This window comes from Rhinolophus sinicus, chromosome 15 (genome assembly GCF_057876585.1).
Source record: "Rhinolophus sinicus isolate RSI-liver-muscle chromosome 15, RSI-T2T, whole genome shotgun sequence".
Classification (NCBI taxonomy): Eukaryota; Metazoa; Chordata; class Mammalia; order Chiroptera; family Rhinolophidae; genus Rhinolophus; species Rhinolophus sinicus.
The window spans coordinates 8,295,758-8,312,459 of NC_142515.1; the positions used below are offsets into that span (position 1 = coordinate 8,295,758).

Consider the following 16,702-nt stretch of genomic DNA (forward strand, 5'->3'; position numbering starts at 1 on the left):
ATTTCTCCATAACTATTAATGATACCTCACCAGGTCTGAACATGAGAATCCCTCATTCTTTTTAATGACTGTATGCTAATTCTGCTGGAATGAACTACACATTTGTTCATATAGGATGAACTATATATATCATTAATGACTCTCTTGGTGGATTCCTGTTTTTTTTTGTTTTTGTTTTTTTTTTTGCTGTTACATACAGTGCTTGAAGCAACGATCTTGTTCATGTGCCTTGAAGGCATCCTGCTATTTTCCGTGTAGGCTAGATTTCTAGAAGTGGAATTAACAGTTAAAAAAAAAGAAGCCAAAAAACGAAAAAACGTGTGTTGCTAATTTTAATAAGCACTACTGAATTATTTTACTCGAAGGTTTTTTTCTAGTTATGTTCCCCTTCTTTATTTGAGTTTCTATTTCCCTACACCCTCACCAAGTACTCAATGACATTGATCTTTCTAATTTTTGTTAATCAACTGGTGATTAACGGTGTCTCATTATTATTTTAATTTGCATTTCCCTGATCGTTAATGAGGTTAAGCATCTTTTCGTATGTTTATCGGGTATTTACATCCCCTCTTCTGTGAAAGCAAAGGTGGTTTATGCGCATTTGACCAAACTGGCAGGAAAACAAGCACTAAAAACCTGAGAAATAGAAGAATGTGTTGAAGAGGACATCTTGCGTTTTTGTTGGGAGGGTGGTTTCTTTAGGTTTCCACTGAATTGTGGTATGGAAGCAGAGTGTTCAAAAAAACCCAAATCTTTGTGCCTTTGTTCTCCGCCTTTTCGGAGTTACTGTCTGTAGTCTCTTAGCTTGTCATTAAGCAGCCACTATTAATGGTACGATATCCTGTACAAAAGTGTCAAACAGTCCCATTAATGGTGGCTTCTAAGGGCATCCATTTGGAATATGCCTGAGTTAATAAAATTTAGGATTGGGGATAGGTTATGGAATCAAATACTGGAGCAGCATTGTAGGAAAATAAATATTAACAGCACTGCATGGGGCAGTATTGATTGAGTACCAAGGTCTCTGAAAGGGCAGAAATACTTTGTTTGGTAAATGTGTTTCTCATTGTGAAAGCATTGTATAAATGTTAACTTATTAATATTTGTAGTGCATCTCCAGGAAGTAAATATTCAGGAGCATAGGCCCTTGCAGAGGGACCTCATGTGGAATGCCAGAGTCCTAACGAGAGACTGGACCAACCATAGGCCCTAGGGTTAAAAACGGCAGCAATATGCTGAGCTGCATATGCCAAGCGTTAATGTCTTGGGCAGAGGCAGACGCTGCCCTCCCCATCAGTTCAGGTTCAGCCCCATTTGGAATACTCCATGTGCCAAATCTGGATCCAGGCACAAGAAAGACATTGACAGTTTGGATGGGGTCCAGAGACAGGCACTAGCCATGATTAAGGGCTTATGGGCATGACATTTGAGTAGGGGCTCAAAGAACTGAATATTTACAGCAGGGCTAAATGCTGGATTACGGGCCTTGGTGACGTTAGGGCCTATGGCTTCATCCCTAAGTTACCCTCCACATGACTGGTTCCCCAGAGGCCACGAGAGTCCCATCCCTGAGACACTGGGGAGAGGGAGTGTCTCCTGAGGGCCCATTTGCCTCGAGTTAACTTAAGGAGCTCTAGTACCTGTCTCTTCATGCTCTGTCTGAGCACACAGCTCCAGAGCAGCACCCAGGGGCCCGGGTTTAGAGAATTTTAATTGCACTGGAAGATTTAGCACCCACACCTTCTCCTTCAGAACGCCTCTTCTGTGCATTCTGCATAGAACGTGCTTGTTAGCCCTCCTAGTAAGAGAAGGCCTCACCTCTTGTTTTTGGTGCTGCTACAAGGCTGTGGCCCAGCCAAGAGCCGAAAGTGAGTCTTCTGCAGCGTGGTGAATAGACTTTCTCAACCCTAGGCCTGATGCCTTCAGGTTCATTTTACTGCCAGACATTTCACCTGTGAGAGTGAGAATGAATATCGTCATCAGCTCCGTGAGGTCAGACTCTGAAACAACCTCCATGGTTATACAGGGTGGGTGGTGACAGGCAGCCATTGAAGCGCAGTGCCGGTCTGTCCGGAGCTGAGTCTAAATTCATTGCTTGTACTCTGGTTAAGACGAGCCCAGTCTTCTCCTCTGTGATCCTTTGTGAGACTGTCAGTGAGGAGCAGTGATTGTGGTTTTGAACCTGGCATCACTAACTCCACTCTGTAGTAATGGCTTGTACAAGCTGAACGCCTGACATGAAAAGAGTTGTGCTAGAGCATGCCCTTATAGTCTCTTACCTCTGCTGCCACTGCTTTTCTGTTGCTTTCTCTGCCCTCCTGTTTTTCTAGTGGAGCCCTCATGAGATGAGATTTTTATTCTCTAGTTCCTTGAATCACTTGTGTGCTTGTGAAGGCTCTGCCCGTATTATCGGTTTTTATGGGATTAAGGCAGAAAACACTTGCTCAGAGAATCATTCAGAAGGTCAGTTGAAATTCCTGAAACGATAGTTAAAATGAGTAGTAGGCTCTAGCTTTTTATTTTTTCTTTCCATTTCTCCCAGAGTGCCTTGTCCAAAATACCTTTAAAGAATGATAATTGGATTCAGAGAGAAATATTAAAAGCCTTGACCCCCCCACCCCCCAGAGATGAAATCTGCCTTTGGTCCTAGTAAGGAAAAATCATGCTTGCTTGAAAATTTGAGTCTATTAAAACATTTTAAAAGCAAGGTGGGAACATGAGAGTCTAGGCTGTTTGCATGTTGGCAGAACCATGGGTAGGAATCATAACAACTTATTTTCATATGTGCTGTTTATCTTTGAAAAGTCTCAAGGAGTTTGTAAACAGATGGATATACAACTTAAGTTTCCTAAGTATTCATTGCTCCCATATTTGGAATTCTGAGTATATCTCTTAGGAACATGTAGCATCTATTCAGCTACCCCCAGAGATGGGAAGGGTGGTCCTGTGTTCCGGAACAATCACAGCACCTACCTTATGGGCTCCTTGGGAGAATTAAGTTAGCTGAGGCCGGAAGGAGTGCCCAGAGCAGTGCCTGGCATACATACAGTAAGTGCTCACTAGTCTTGGCCCTAGATGGATCCTTGGGGCCACGGGGCTGAGAGTTCTCAGTGGACAAGCAACCCAGTAGCTCACTGCTGTTACCATGCCAGGCTAGTGTTCAGGTTTCCTGGCTACTTGGCCGCTCTTGGAGGAACCCTCAAACCTATGACTGTGACAGACCCACTCGACGCATTCCTGGGTATCGGAACCTGTCAATATCAGCTTGCGAGATGGTCACCATGATGATAATTGTTGTTTCTATTTATCACCATTCTGAGTGCTTATTCTGAGGGAAAATTGAAATTCGGCTGATTCTTCTCTTGTCTATCTTCCTTGTCTCCCCAACTTCTTCTTAAATCAAGAAAGCAAAGTACCCGGTATTCTGTGCTAAGATTGTTAAATGACCACCTCTCTTGTGATCTTTTCAGGTACGAAACCAGCATTGGAGCCTTATTATGGAAAGCGTGGTTCCATCTGACAAAGGAAATTATACCTGTGTGGTGGAGAATGAATACGGGTCCATCAATCACACTTACCACCTGGATGTTGTTGGTGAGTTTGCTTCTCTCTGAGTGGCAGCTGTACGTCTGCCTGCTGTAGCTCGGCTCATTTGAAATCAAGAAAGTGAGTCCTGTGTCTCCCCTGGTTTAAGGAGAGTTGGTTCATTTTAATTCTTTATAAATACAAGCTGTCATTCGAGAAGGATTCTCCTGTCACTTGACAATGTTCTGTTTCCTGATAAGCCAGGTTTTATGTGTTTTGTGTGATCCTCTTGGTTCCCGAGTGTCCTCTTGTATAAAATGGACGTGGAATGAAATATGCTGACATACTGGAAGCTGAGATTGCTCTGAAAAATAGCGTGTGCAGGGAAAGGGTACAGATACATTGTTGGAGACCTTTGTTTTTAAAAGCGAGGCAACATTATCTAAAGAAAGGCAACTATAGGATGCGGGCTGAAGAGTAAAGGAAAAGGTGTTATGATGACTGAGCTTAGAGCTGGCTGTAGGGAGGTTGTTACTGTCAAGGGCTCTTCACTTCCATCAGAAGAAAGTCATCAAGACACTACAAGTTCAGTGTCTGTCTAGAAGCTGTTTCTTCTGTGAAAAGAGAAATGTGTATATGGATTTATAAATATCTTTTTATCAAAGTGCTATTTTAATTAAGTATCTTAAGACCCTATAGCTTGTTGTCCTGGAAACACAGATTTCTTCCCTCGCCTATTACGATGGGTTTTGTCCTAAGTCATAAAGAAAGGGTATTTCTCTGTCTTGTTGGGGGATTGATAATACATGGAACTACATGGAGGACATGTCTCATTGTTGCAGGGATGCTGGGCTAAGTTTTTTTTTTTTTTTTTTTTTTGGTAGAAGCGATTTTTCCTCTGTGTTGTCATCTGTCCTGACTGTCTGTATTGCCACCTGTCCTTGAGTCCTTGCTGTGGGTTACCTAATCAGTTTGCCCTTCTCCACATGCAGGTTGCTGACTCCTGCTAAGGTCTCACAAAGCTCACTTTGATTCATTTTGCCCTAACGTGACCCTTTGTGATTCTGCAAACTCATGCCCACCCACTGTGTGTCTATAAACAAGGCTTTTCCTCCATCATTTCTGATGCGTGTGTCCCTAGTGTTCACATGTGGACATTCCTTCTCCTTCCATAAAATATAAACTCTTTGAAGAGAGAGATCCCAAAATATTTGAATTGCCCAAAGAACCATTACAAAACTTTCCAAAAGCTTAATTAAACAAATTACATAGATTTGGTTAATTGAAGTTTTAGGTTAACTAAAAATTAGAAAACCATTTTGACTTTCTATCAAGTTAAAGTAAATTAAATCTCTAAGAAACTCTGTCTTAGAAAGCATGGTATAGTCTTTATTTCCAGTTGTACGGAAATATAAATATTCAGTTAAAAAAGTATTTGTAATTTTTTTTTTGTTATTTGAAAGTCTTAATGTAAAATTTGATAGGTTTTTGTATAGTGTACATTCTACGGATAGTCATAGAAGATGGAGATTTAGAGCCCTCTTTTCTCACAGATAGTTATGGAATGCTTCTTAGTGGGAATTACTATGTACAGCTATTTTACAAAAACAAACACAGAGAGAAGTCACCCTCAAATATGAGAAGAAAATGGTTAACATTTATTTTGGCATTGCTGGGCTATAAGTCCATTGACTTAAAAGCACATGACTTGGATTTTTCACTTTGGGCCTCATGGGTCCTGAATTTGACATGAAAGTGTTTCTATTTAAGGAAATCAAGATTTGGGGCTTAAAGTTCTAAATACCTAGTTCTGAAAATAAGTAATTTATTGTGGGAATAAAGTAATGGTGCTGTAGCCGTTTTGGAGGATTATGGCTTCTCGTATGTCTTCTAATCATTCATGAAGATTGGTTGGGGCCCTTCCAGCAGTCGGGGAGTCAGTGCTCGGCCACTTCAGCCAGGGGCTCGTCTTGCGCATAGCAGGTTTTAGGTTCAGTCGTTATGTAAAACATTCAAAAGCCCCTCACCCCACCGCCCCTTTGAGCTTTCTGGCAGCTCATCTCTGTGAAACCCTGAAATCTCTCTTAGAGTTCAGGCTTGGATTTGCATTGGGCTGCTGAATAATGGAATTGTGCTGTCTAATGTTAATCCTCTGGCAATCGGTCTTGTTGAAAAGAGCATATGATTCAGTGGTGTAATGTGGAGGGAGGAAGAGTGTATGGAGTAATGCAGAGAAAGGCCTGATTATGTCACAAATTTGGGAGCTCGCCCAGCTAAGCGTGGGCCAATAGTGACACAATGCTGGTTGGGAATATCCATTAAAGCTCAACCCTAACAATTTTCCAAGGCTTGAACCTTCTTTATAAGTACAAGCCAAAAGTCAGTGGCGTAGAAGACATTTTCAGGAAAGATGGAGGTGTGAAATACTCTCATCTTTGCTCAAAACCCTAGTAATTGCTTTGAGAAGCACTAATAAAATAAGAATTGAGTCGGCTAAAGAGTTTCATGGAGACTGACAGGCTTGGCAGACTGTCATTCTGCACCTCTCAGCAAGTGGAAACAGAAGGGACTCAGGCTTGAATGGCGAATTTCTGGTGGCCCACGGGTCCAAGCTCCGTATATCGCTGCGTGATCACAGCTTCTCAGCTACGTCTCTGTTTCACGGAAAATCAGAGACTGTACCAGCGAACGCGAAGTCCTGTGCTCATTCTCCGAGGTTCTTTTTGTTGTTGCTGTGGTACATAGGTTTGTGGTTCAGATATTAAGGAGCATCAAAATGGGTGAGATCTTTTTATTGAAAGTCTTCCTCGAAGAGACAGTCCCATAAGGACGTTCACGTAAAAGCCATGTAATTTAAGTGACGTCCTTGGGTTCTGGAATTAAAGAGCACGCCATTGTTGTGTGTGAGGGAAATACTTTCACTTATGGGAGCCCTTTTCAGGAGCCTTGCTTGAGCCTCATTAAAATTGACACCATTACTTTTCAGCCATTTACTCGCAGGGGAAAATTAGTGTGAAGCCCCACATTTTGGTAATTGCGGCGATAATAAAATGGGCTCCCCTCAGAGAGCTGGCCCCAGGAGGTGGTAAGTCTTTGCTCTGGTTTGTGAGTGAATGAGTCTGAAGCAGTGGGTTCTGACAGGTTTTGCCACCAAGTAGCTGCAACCTAGGAGAAGTCGTTTAACTTGGCTGCACGATCCTTATGTCTGAAAAAGGAAGGAGCCTCGCTGGCGTTAGAAAGGGCAGCCTGTTGTTGTGGAGAGAGTAGTAGGTCTGTCAACCCACACACTAGGGCAGCAAGTGAATTGGGATACTTACTTAGCTTTTCTAAGCTTCTTTTTTCTCATTGGTAAAGTTGGAGTGACAATACTTCATTCCTAGGATGGTTGTGTCAGGCCCTACAGGGGCTGCTGTAACAAACGACCACAAGCTGGATGGCTTAAAACAACAGAAATTGATTCTATCTCAGTTCTGGAAGCCAGAAGTCTGAAGTGAAGGTGTCAGCAGGGTTGGTTCCTTCTGGCGACGCGGAGGGAGAATTTGTTTCAGCCTAGTTTCTGGTGGCTGTCTTCAGTCTTTGGCTTGTAGACATGTCCCTCCAATCTCTGTCTCTGTCTCCCTGTGGCCCCTCTCTCTGTGTCTGTCTCAAATCTGCCTGTCTTTCTCTTATAAGGATGCCTGTCTTTATATTTAGGACGTGGGCTTGTCTTGCGTGGGCCACAGTGCAACACATTGCCTGGTTATGAGTAATCAGTTGGGTTAACAGATGAAAACACCAAATTGGCAGCTAGATCGCTAGCAAAAAAATGCTGGTGTCTTCCCTTCTAAACCCGGACACTTGAAGGCAAGTTAAAGAAGGCATCTTTAATAACTTTTCTTAGCCTCAATCCGAAGTTTATTGAACAACGTGAATGCCGTATTGGGACCAATGGAAGTGGCCAGTGGCTGACATTTGCGTGTCCTGCTGAGCTGACCACCTTTGGTGAATGCTGTCATCAAGGCTGTCCTAGTACTGTCATAGTTGCTGGACTTGGCAGAAGAGGCTCATAGAGTTGAAGAGCTCCAAATTCATTGAGTTGGCCTCCATCTCTACCTCTCACCCCATCTGCAGTTGAGGAAATTCAGGTGCGAGACTGCGGGGGGAGGTAAGTGGTTTGCTAAGGACTTAGAGGAATTCCAGCTTGGGGACCTCCATCCGGGTTTTCTCAAATCCTAGATTCATGCTCAGGCACCACAGGCTGACGTCGTTGTTAGCGTGACTGTGGTGTGGACCAGCGTCGGATGCTGCAGCAAGACTGTAAAAAGGTCCGCTCTTAGCCCACGCCGTGTTCAGCTCTTTGTTGTAAAAAATGAAAACGGGAGAAAGATAGGGGAGAGAGAGAAGTATTCAAAAGACCAGTTGCTCTTTCTTACTCATGTACAACCTTTGGTTTTGAATTCTGAAATTTTCTTTTTTGGGGGTGTCCAGTTCTGCATTCCCAGAGGTCATCAGATAACATTTGAGCTTTTCACCTGGCATTGGATGTTTGTGGGGGGTTAGAGTGCAGCATAGGTGGAAATGGTGCCTGTGGGTTTGCCAAGCCAGCTGTGTGCCTCCTCCTCTATCAATCTAACTTTCCAGGAATTTGTCCTCCTCTGGGACAAGAGCTGTTAAGTGGCACATAATGTCTTGGGGATGTTTGGGAGCCGGTCCAGGGCCAGGCATCCCTCTGGCTACGTGGAGATCACTCAGGCCTCCTCACCAGCCCCAACTTGCTCGGTGGCAGACCAGCTGTCAACTGGCCCTTGACATAATTCCGCCGTTCACTCGGCTCCAGACATGATGGGACGCAGCCTGAAAGCACGAAGGAATCCATCCCGATGCTACCTCCCCCTCAGGTGTGTGTTCAGGAGGAATGAAGTCTTTTATTCCAGGCACTGACTGATAAGCCTGACTGTGGGCTTGACACCTGGCGCAGAGCTTTTGGCAGCCTGTCCCCAGAGGGAGAAGGAAAAATTGCATCAATTGTTTACTGTTTGGGGCAGCCTCTGTCCTGAGGAAACAAAGGTTCCAGTGTGATCCCCGAGCAGAAGAAAGGGACTGAGGCACGTTAGAGACCCACCAGTCACGCTTTTCCAGTGTGAATTTTCAACTCTTTTTTTGGGTTTGGAACAAAGTCGTGGTTAAGTAAATGAAGTGGTGGCCTCGTTAATTAATTAATCAGTGGGTTTATGCCTGAAGCTGTCAAAATTAGGATCATTCCTGCTCACTTGCTGCTTATAGACGACCCCTCTGTATCCTAGTTTCCGTCAGACTGTGGCTTTTGGACAAAGCTTTTGTTTCTCTATGTCACGAGGGGTGACTTGGATAGGTAGCGTTACACTGCACAATACCATGTATCCGGAGATTTTAACACGTTGAACACCTGACTCTCACATTCTAAGTCACAGCGCTCGTGCCTTTCCCTTCCACTCACCAGGCTCAGCTTCACAGAGCCCCTTGGGGTTCTGAACTTGAAGCATCTTGACCTAGAAGCTTCCTGGCCAGGCCTCGTTTGATTTTCCATATTCCTGATCTTGCTGCCAAATAATTCTTTTCCATTTCTTGCCCTGAGTTTAAGACTTGTGTTTATCCTGATACTGGTTCTGCGTGCCAGCCTTGGAGCTGGGAAATCTCGCTGGGGGAGGCAGAAAGCCCCTCCGTTGAGCATGGGCTGAGGTGCCATGCCAGGTAATGGGTCACAGCGAATGCCTGTATAAGTGGGCTTGTTGAGTGAGCCTAAAACCATGGAACTGGAGCTGGGATTGAGTAGGAAGCAAAGTTCTGTTGCTGCTTTTGTGGCTCCATCATCCATTTCCTCCTTTGCTTCCTAACCACTGCCACCACCTCATCATCCCTCATGGGTCTCCACTTCTTTCGGGATAGCACTGCTGGAGGTTTTGGTAGGGGTTACATGGGAGAACGGTTCAAATTCTGTTCCCTTCCTTTGGACATCATGGAACCGCTGAGCCTCAGTTCTCTCATGCGGAAAATGGGGGTGATGACACTTTCCTGTAGCACTTGTGGAAGGATGAAATAAGAGTGCCATGTGGTTGTTAGTTGCTATCATTAGACGGTCCCATGCCTCCTCTTGTATCTCTAGGGAGAGACACATGCATGCAGCCCAGCCCTGGTTAAAGGAGGGGTCAGTCCTCTCCTTCCAGAAATTTCAAAACTTCCTTTGGTGGCTACTGTTTAATGAGCTTTTGGTTGCTACAGAGCGGCTTTTCATACCTGTTTCACAACAGGGTTTCCAGGGGGCAAAAGCTGGCCACTGGGCAGCTACATCACCCCAAATGTACAGACCAGCAAATAAGTGCTTTCCTGCAGGACCAATACCTGCCAGATGTTCCTTACTCCTTGTAGGCATTGAGAGTAGGTGGTGTCTGTGGGTTGCCAGCTCCTGGGGTTGGAGCAGGCACATGCCAGCGTGGAGGGGGCATGTTCGAACTTTGCAATATCAGCACTTTGGCCCTGTTCTTTGCAAGCCATCAATTGCCCTCTGCCCCATAGTTGAGGAAGGAAGCGTTATTGATTGATTGCCGTAGATTCTGGCAGGGGGCCTGGCTGAAGTGGCTGGGCAGAGGGCTAATATTTGAACTCTTGTCTGATCTTTGACATTGCGATGGACAAAGGATGTGGAAGTGTTACAGACAAATGAATGTCTTAGAGCATCTTGTCAGAGGAGGTTCTCTTTGCCACACCCGGAGATCATGCAGGTGGGGCCAGGGGCTAGAGAAAGCTGCTGCATTCAGCCTGGGCAAGTAAGCTTGATATGAAAATGTAAATTCACCAATGGCCGTTAGTGCCCAGTAATGATTTACAACTTAGCAAGATTTCTTTCAGTACGTGTTTAATGGAAATAGTAGGAAAACAGTTTAACGAGTTACTTTTATATTTGGAACTTTGTGGTTCTTAACATATTGCAAATTCTAAAGCAAGACATCTTTAATTTCTCTCTAAACTCACTTATTCATACAGCTTAGATGAACGGTCCTCTTTATAAAGCAAAGACCCCATTTGGGATGTTTCATGCCCACTCTCCTTAAGACGTGAGTGTAGAAATATCATCATCTTCTTCCCTTTTTAAATGATTCATCTACCAGAGCATTTTTATGAGTTCCCCTCCCTTAGTCATGGTCTTTGTGTTTGGTTTAATTTCATAGTCAAGGAGAAGGCAGGGCAGACACGTCCTAATGTTGTAAAAGGGATGGAGACCCAACTTAGAGGGCGGGTAAGTTGGAAAGGTGGTTCCTAGAGTCACTGTCATCTTTCACCGCAATGAGGTCAAATGCAGGTGGGAGGTGGCGAAGAGATGGCAGAGGGCGGGGCGTTGGTCTATGGGAAAGGTTTTCTGTTTCTCCTGAGAAGAGAGAGATGAGGACATGAGAAAATCGTTGCCTTGGTTTGGAGGGAGAAAATAGAGCAGAGCACTGTAGTAGGCATTTCATTATCTGTGTTTATTGTATTGTAATGATGAATTCTCTCTCTATGGAGCAGCCTGTACTTGGCTGAGAGGGTGACGTGACAGTTCGTTGACTCAGACACAGGCGTTGCCCTCTTGGAGTTCTCATATCACAGCACAAAAGACCCCAAACTGCCGCAGTGAGAAGATGAGCAGTAGGGCTAGAGATGCCTGGATCTTGCTAGAACCACTTTCCCTTTGTTTCTTTCCCCGTGTGGGATTCTCTCAAACAAGGCCTGGAGGGATTCTGGCCATCCCATGTAAGTGTTCAGATCAACACATCAGATCGGGCCCCAGACACAGTCCCCATTATATCAGGATGAAAGTGACCTTTGCGAGCCAGGCGTTGGGTACTTCTGGAAGGGTCTTTTGGAAGTTGTGCTTTATTCGAAAAAGTCCTCATTGATTTGGTTCAGTATATACTTTGCGCTGAGACTGAAAGGCGAAGGATTTAGTCCTTTTCAGTTTTACATTTGGGCCAAAAGAAAAAGAAAACCATTCAGTGATGATGATACCATCACTGCATGTTCAGTAGGGATCGTGCTGGGCTGCAGGCTGGCTTGTGGCACCCCGGGAACGTGGATAGTGAGAAGAGACGCAGATTTCAGACGGGAGCCTTTTGGTCAGGTGGGTGACTATTTTCAAGCTGCTCTTGAGATGATGCTTCTAGCTGGGAATATCTAGGATCACTTTTATTTTCAGTGTCTGAGTTTGTCTCTCGGAAAACAAATGAGGTTTTATTGTTACAACTTCTCATGTGGTTCCAACCAAAGGGAGGCCTTTTTTTTTTTTGTTTGCTCAGATGGGCTGAAAGCTTTTGCTTCTGCTTGAACCACCCCAGGAGCAAAATAAAGCATCTGAGAGATTAGCGTGATGTATTTTTCTAGACTTCCTCCAGAAGTAAGGACTTTTAACGGTGAAAGTTGATGAAACCTGTCAATATTATTACTATGGACATCTTTCCACGTTTCTACATCTCAATCTTCCCCATTATTAGTGAACCATGTCTCCTTCTGTCATGGATATAGTATAATTTATTTAATCATTCCCCTATTGGTGGGCATCTAGGTTGTGTACATCTTTTGTTTTCCACTTACCAGAGGCTATAATGAGAATAAGCTTCATATATACCTATTTGTTGGGCATCTGGGTGAATATTTTTCTGGGGCAAATTTCCAGAGGTAGACGAACTGGGTCCTTTTTTTCATAGATGTCAGCAAACACATTTTTCATGGAAGGAGCTTCATTCTAAGGCTTTGGGGACTCCCCGGCAGTTTGTTTTTTAACTTTTTTGCCAATCGCTTAAGAGAAGATACTCCAGAGGTCAGAAGATAATTCAGAGGTCAGCCTTTGTAATAAAAGGGTGTGTTTAATTCCTGGACTATTTTTTTTAAACCTTTCCAGCATATTCTTCCCATGAAGGAAACCCAGCTATGCAGACACCAGCTGATCATCTCACTTTGTTGAAAGATGTTTTCACCCCTGGGGCAAGTGGCGGGGTGCTGAGGCTCTGATGGAACTCCCCAGCATGACTGCCTTCAGCTGTGTTTACCCCATCTCCTCAGGAGGGAGCCTGAGGAGACTGACGTCTGAGTTTTACATCAGTGCAAACCAAGTACAATATAGGGAGGGACCTTGTGCAGACTGTTTGTGTCCAGAGAGAGAAAAGCTCTCATTTAGTAAACTGGACAAGATAAATACACTCAGCTAATTGGGAAGGTAGGTTTTATAGATCTAGAAATATCTTGTTCACTCTGATCCTGTCACCTTTGCTGTGTCTTTTTTTAAATTATAAAATATCCATAATATAAAATGTACCATTTTAACTATTTTTGAGTGTACAATTCAGTGGCATTAAATACATTCAGAGGGTTACGTATGCAGTCATCACCACTGTCCATCCCCAGAACTTTTCAGCATCCCAAAGCCAGATCCCCTTTTCAGAAAAGGGAAGACATTTTTGAACCTCAATTTGGCATAATTGTGGTCACCGAAGAGTCTTCCGTTCCGGTTTAACGTTTTGAAGGAGCAGAGCTCAGCGTATCCCAAACATTTGGGGTGTAAATAACACACAGCCCTGCTCCTGTAATTTGCCCAAGGAGACCTAAATTGACACCCAGCTGGTAGAAGCCACTCAACCCTCAGCCAAATAATACAGTCTATGACGTTAATTAGGGAAGACACTTTGTCCCCACCTGCTTTGGTCTTCTCACGCCGCCCAGCCGCAGCCAGCACTTCACTCGGCTTCTCCACCTCAGCGAGCAGGCACAAAGGAATTACTGCTGTTTTGCTGCTAGCATTTCACATGGTGTAGCCTCCATAAGTCATGGGGCTGGCGGGGGTGGGGGGGACGGGGGGACTTTGGCCCTGGAGGGAAGACATGTCAGCTTGCCCCAAAGATTCTTGTTCCACAGACTCTGCTGAGAAACATCAATGTTTTGGAGGGAGCTGGATTCCCAGCCCAATTCTGCAAGACTTTCTGGAATCAGATGTCCAAGCAGGAGGAAAGTGAGGCTAAGCCTCAGACGGAGAGAGAGAGCAGCAAACTAGTCACCTTCTACAAAAATGCCTTTTCCCTTTTTGTTTAGAAAGTGACTCCAGGTGCCCAGCCTCCCAGTCCACTCACGTGTTTTTGAAGGCGGCAAGCCATCCGATGACAAGTGATGGGTACTTTGATTCTCCTTCTCATCCTACATCCTAGCCTTGCCTTTCTCCGCTGGTTGTTTTTAGTTCTGACCTCCCTTTGTGCCAGTCTCTAGAGGCTGGAGAAAGTTGAGGGAAAGCAAAACGCAGAGCTCAACTAGATTTTTAGCCTGTCTGGCTTGAATGCATTAGGCAGAGTCTTGACAAGGCAATGAACTCATTCTACTAATTGTAATTAGCGTGAGGTCTTTAGCAGGTTATTGGGCCCCTCCATCTTCAGAAGGCTTTGATTGGCCTCCCCCTAATAACCATGCCGCATGCTAACTGGTTTAGTGCGTTTTTATGCAACAAAAGCAACCACCGCCTACTCTTGAGAAAAAAGCTGGGCTGGGCTTTAGAAAAAAGAATTCTTGGTTGTTCTCACTTGTCCTCCAAATCTGAGTGTTCTTTCCCTGTTCAGCCCCTTGGAGTTGCTAAGAAACTGCCGTTTTAGAGGAAGGGTAATTAAATTTTGATTTTAATTTAAAGACAGGGCAGGCAAGGTTCTCTCCGCTCCTTAAATGAATGGGTGCCTGAGAGCAGGAGACTGGCTGTTACCAGATCAATACTGGGCACTCAGTGTGATTTGAGTCTCTTGGTGTTTTGCTGCCAGAGAGAGAGCGGCTTTGAAATGGTTCTTTGTGGCAAGCGCTGCTTAACTTTTCGGGAGAAACACTTAGAAGACCAATGTGTGCTGGGAAACCAGCAACTCTGGGCTTGATTAATTTATAGGTGTAATTTAAGAACCTGGTTCTCCTTCTGTCCCGGGGATGTGTAGTTACCGAGGCAGTAGACATAGGCCTCACTGCTCGGTGGACGTTTTTTATGGCCTTTGCTGTGTCAGAGCAAAAGTTGTAGATCTCTTATGAGCAAACATATTATTACGTCCAGAGGAGGACTGGCGTGTTATAAAGTTTCAGTGGTCAATTAACAAAGATTTATTCTATGTCACTCAGGTATTTTCTCTCCTCTCTCTCTCTACCTCTTGGAGTGAAGCAGCCTGTTTTCCTTCTGCCGCCCTGGTCTCCCACCTTCAGAGCAGGACTTGAGAGAAAGTCAGTCTCGATATTTAGACTCAGCAGCTGGGCCTTCTGCTGTAGTAAAGCGGATTCATTTGGAGCACTTGACGAAAGGGAGTGAGAGAGAGAGAAGGCGGGGGAGAGAATATTTTTTACAGCACTTCAGTCTGTGTTTACTATGCATTTATTTGGTGGAACCTCATTCCAGCAGTGCAGCCAACTGTCCCATCGGCAGCAGCCGCACCCCTTGGGCTGCTTCCCATTCTGTCTTAATTTGAAATTCACACAGGGACCTTAGAATGGAGATTTCAAAGGTTCCTGTCCCCTTCAGGCCCGTGTACTGTACATCTGCAACCTGCTGAGCTCTGAGTATCTATATTTTACAATTGCAGTAAAGACACAGGTGAGGTGCTCGTCAGCTTTTCTGTTTTCCATGTATTTATTTCACTTCCCTGTAAGAAGAAAAATCTGTTTTACATAGTGTCTGAGAATTAAACATGTTGTAAGAGAACCTTGCCTAAAACTGTAAATCCTTCCTGGGGGAGATGATGTGACTTTTGTTATCACATAGAAGAGCGAGCTGAGCGAGCTCTGGGTTTTGTTCTCATCCAGAGATAATTCATCGACGGAGTCTTTTTATGTTAGTTTGCTGCCAAAAGCGTTGCAAACCCGAGGGGTTTGGTTTGCCCCGGGCCTGGGAGGTTCTGGGAGAGCATGTTAGCGGTTGCAGGGTCTTTGTGCCCACCATCCCCGCCGTGTTCCCACTGGGCCCGGCCCCGGGGCCACCTGCTCTGCTCATGTCCGTAGGACCTGCCACCCAGCTTGCCCCCCCAGCTGCCGGCTGCACCCTGCTTTTACCCCAGGTTTTTGGAAGTTAGAACAGGACTCCATGTGCTGTCATCCCCTGCTACTGATCACTGTCCTTAGGGGTCTGATGGGACACCAAGGAAGAGTGATCGCTGAAGGATCTGAGGAGAGGAGTGCTGTGCTCTGCAGCTGCTGGCATCCCGGGCCTCCTCCAAGATGTTTCAGGCCTCGTTCCCCGACTTGTTTCAGGGCAGAGAATAAGGTTGCAAAGGAAATCAAAGCCTGATGTGGAGAAACGAAACATGAGGCCTACTGACTTTTTAAAAACATTTTAAATAACATTCTCTAAGGTTTCATTTTATACTGAAGGCAGCTGTAATAAGTTTTGGAAGATGGTGTAAGGTTTCGATTACGGAGTGATCCGCTTGCAGTTTCTGTACCAAAAGTGAGAAAGGGCCGAGGGGGAGTGGGGGTGGTTAAGAGGTTATTTTGTATAAGGTGAGAAAATTTGAAAGGATGAATTCAAGACTGTAAGCGGGCAACATTTGGTATGCTGTAATTTGCAAATGCAATAACATTAAACCATTGCAAAGGATTTTTTTTTTTTAAATAGTCCGGATAGCAATGGAATAACTTAATAACTGGAGCTCAACAGCACGCTGACCACAAGTAAAACAAGACTGCAGCTCTGTAGTGGGCCCTGCCAGGGTTGCCCCAGTGACTAAACTCCCCGCTGAAGGCTGGCGCGGGCCAGAGATGTCGGGCTGCATGAAAGCGCCCATTGTTCGCAGGGCACCGTGATTTGGTATTACACGCACAATGTTTGCTTGTGAAAAGATTTATTAGAAACAAGTATGTTTAAGAAAGAGGACGTGGTTTGAAATTCAGTTGATCTGGCTTATGACATTTAAGATTTTATAGTACCTTTGTTTCTAAGAATAAATATTTAGGTCCACTGTAAATATTTATCTTTGAACACACAAACACGTGTGCGCAGAACTGGAAAACTGAGCCAGAGAAGGAATTGATACCTAAAATTCACTCCTATGGGAAGGAGTAAACCACCTCAATGTTTGATCGGTACAAAGAGCTACACTTTGTGAGGTTGGCTGACAGTGTCCAGCCCAGAGGACAGCTCCCCTGGCCCTGTTAAGTCTCTTGGGAGGAGCAGCGTGTGTGTGGAATT

At 44.7% G+C, this 16,702-nt stretch overlaps 1 protein-coding gene across 17 annotated transcripts in view; it reads left to right on the forward strand.

The window, feature by feature from the left end:
- The window catches only part of FGFR2 (fibroblast growth factor receptor 2), a 100,941-nt gene that overhangs the window by 46,014 nt on the left and 38,225 nt on the right, over window positions 1-16,702 (forward strand). For all 17 annotated transcript variants that reach the window (XM_019752939.3, XM_019752940.3, XM_019752934.3 and 14 more), the window contains one exon: window positions 3,471-3,594. In XM_019752939.3, coding sequence (XP_019608498.1) covers window positions 3,471-3,594 — 124 coding nt within the window. The remainder of the gene's footprint in view (window positions 1-3,470; window positions 3,595-16,702) is intronic.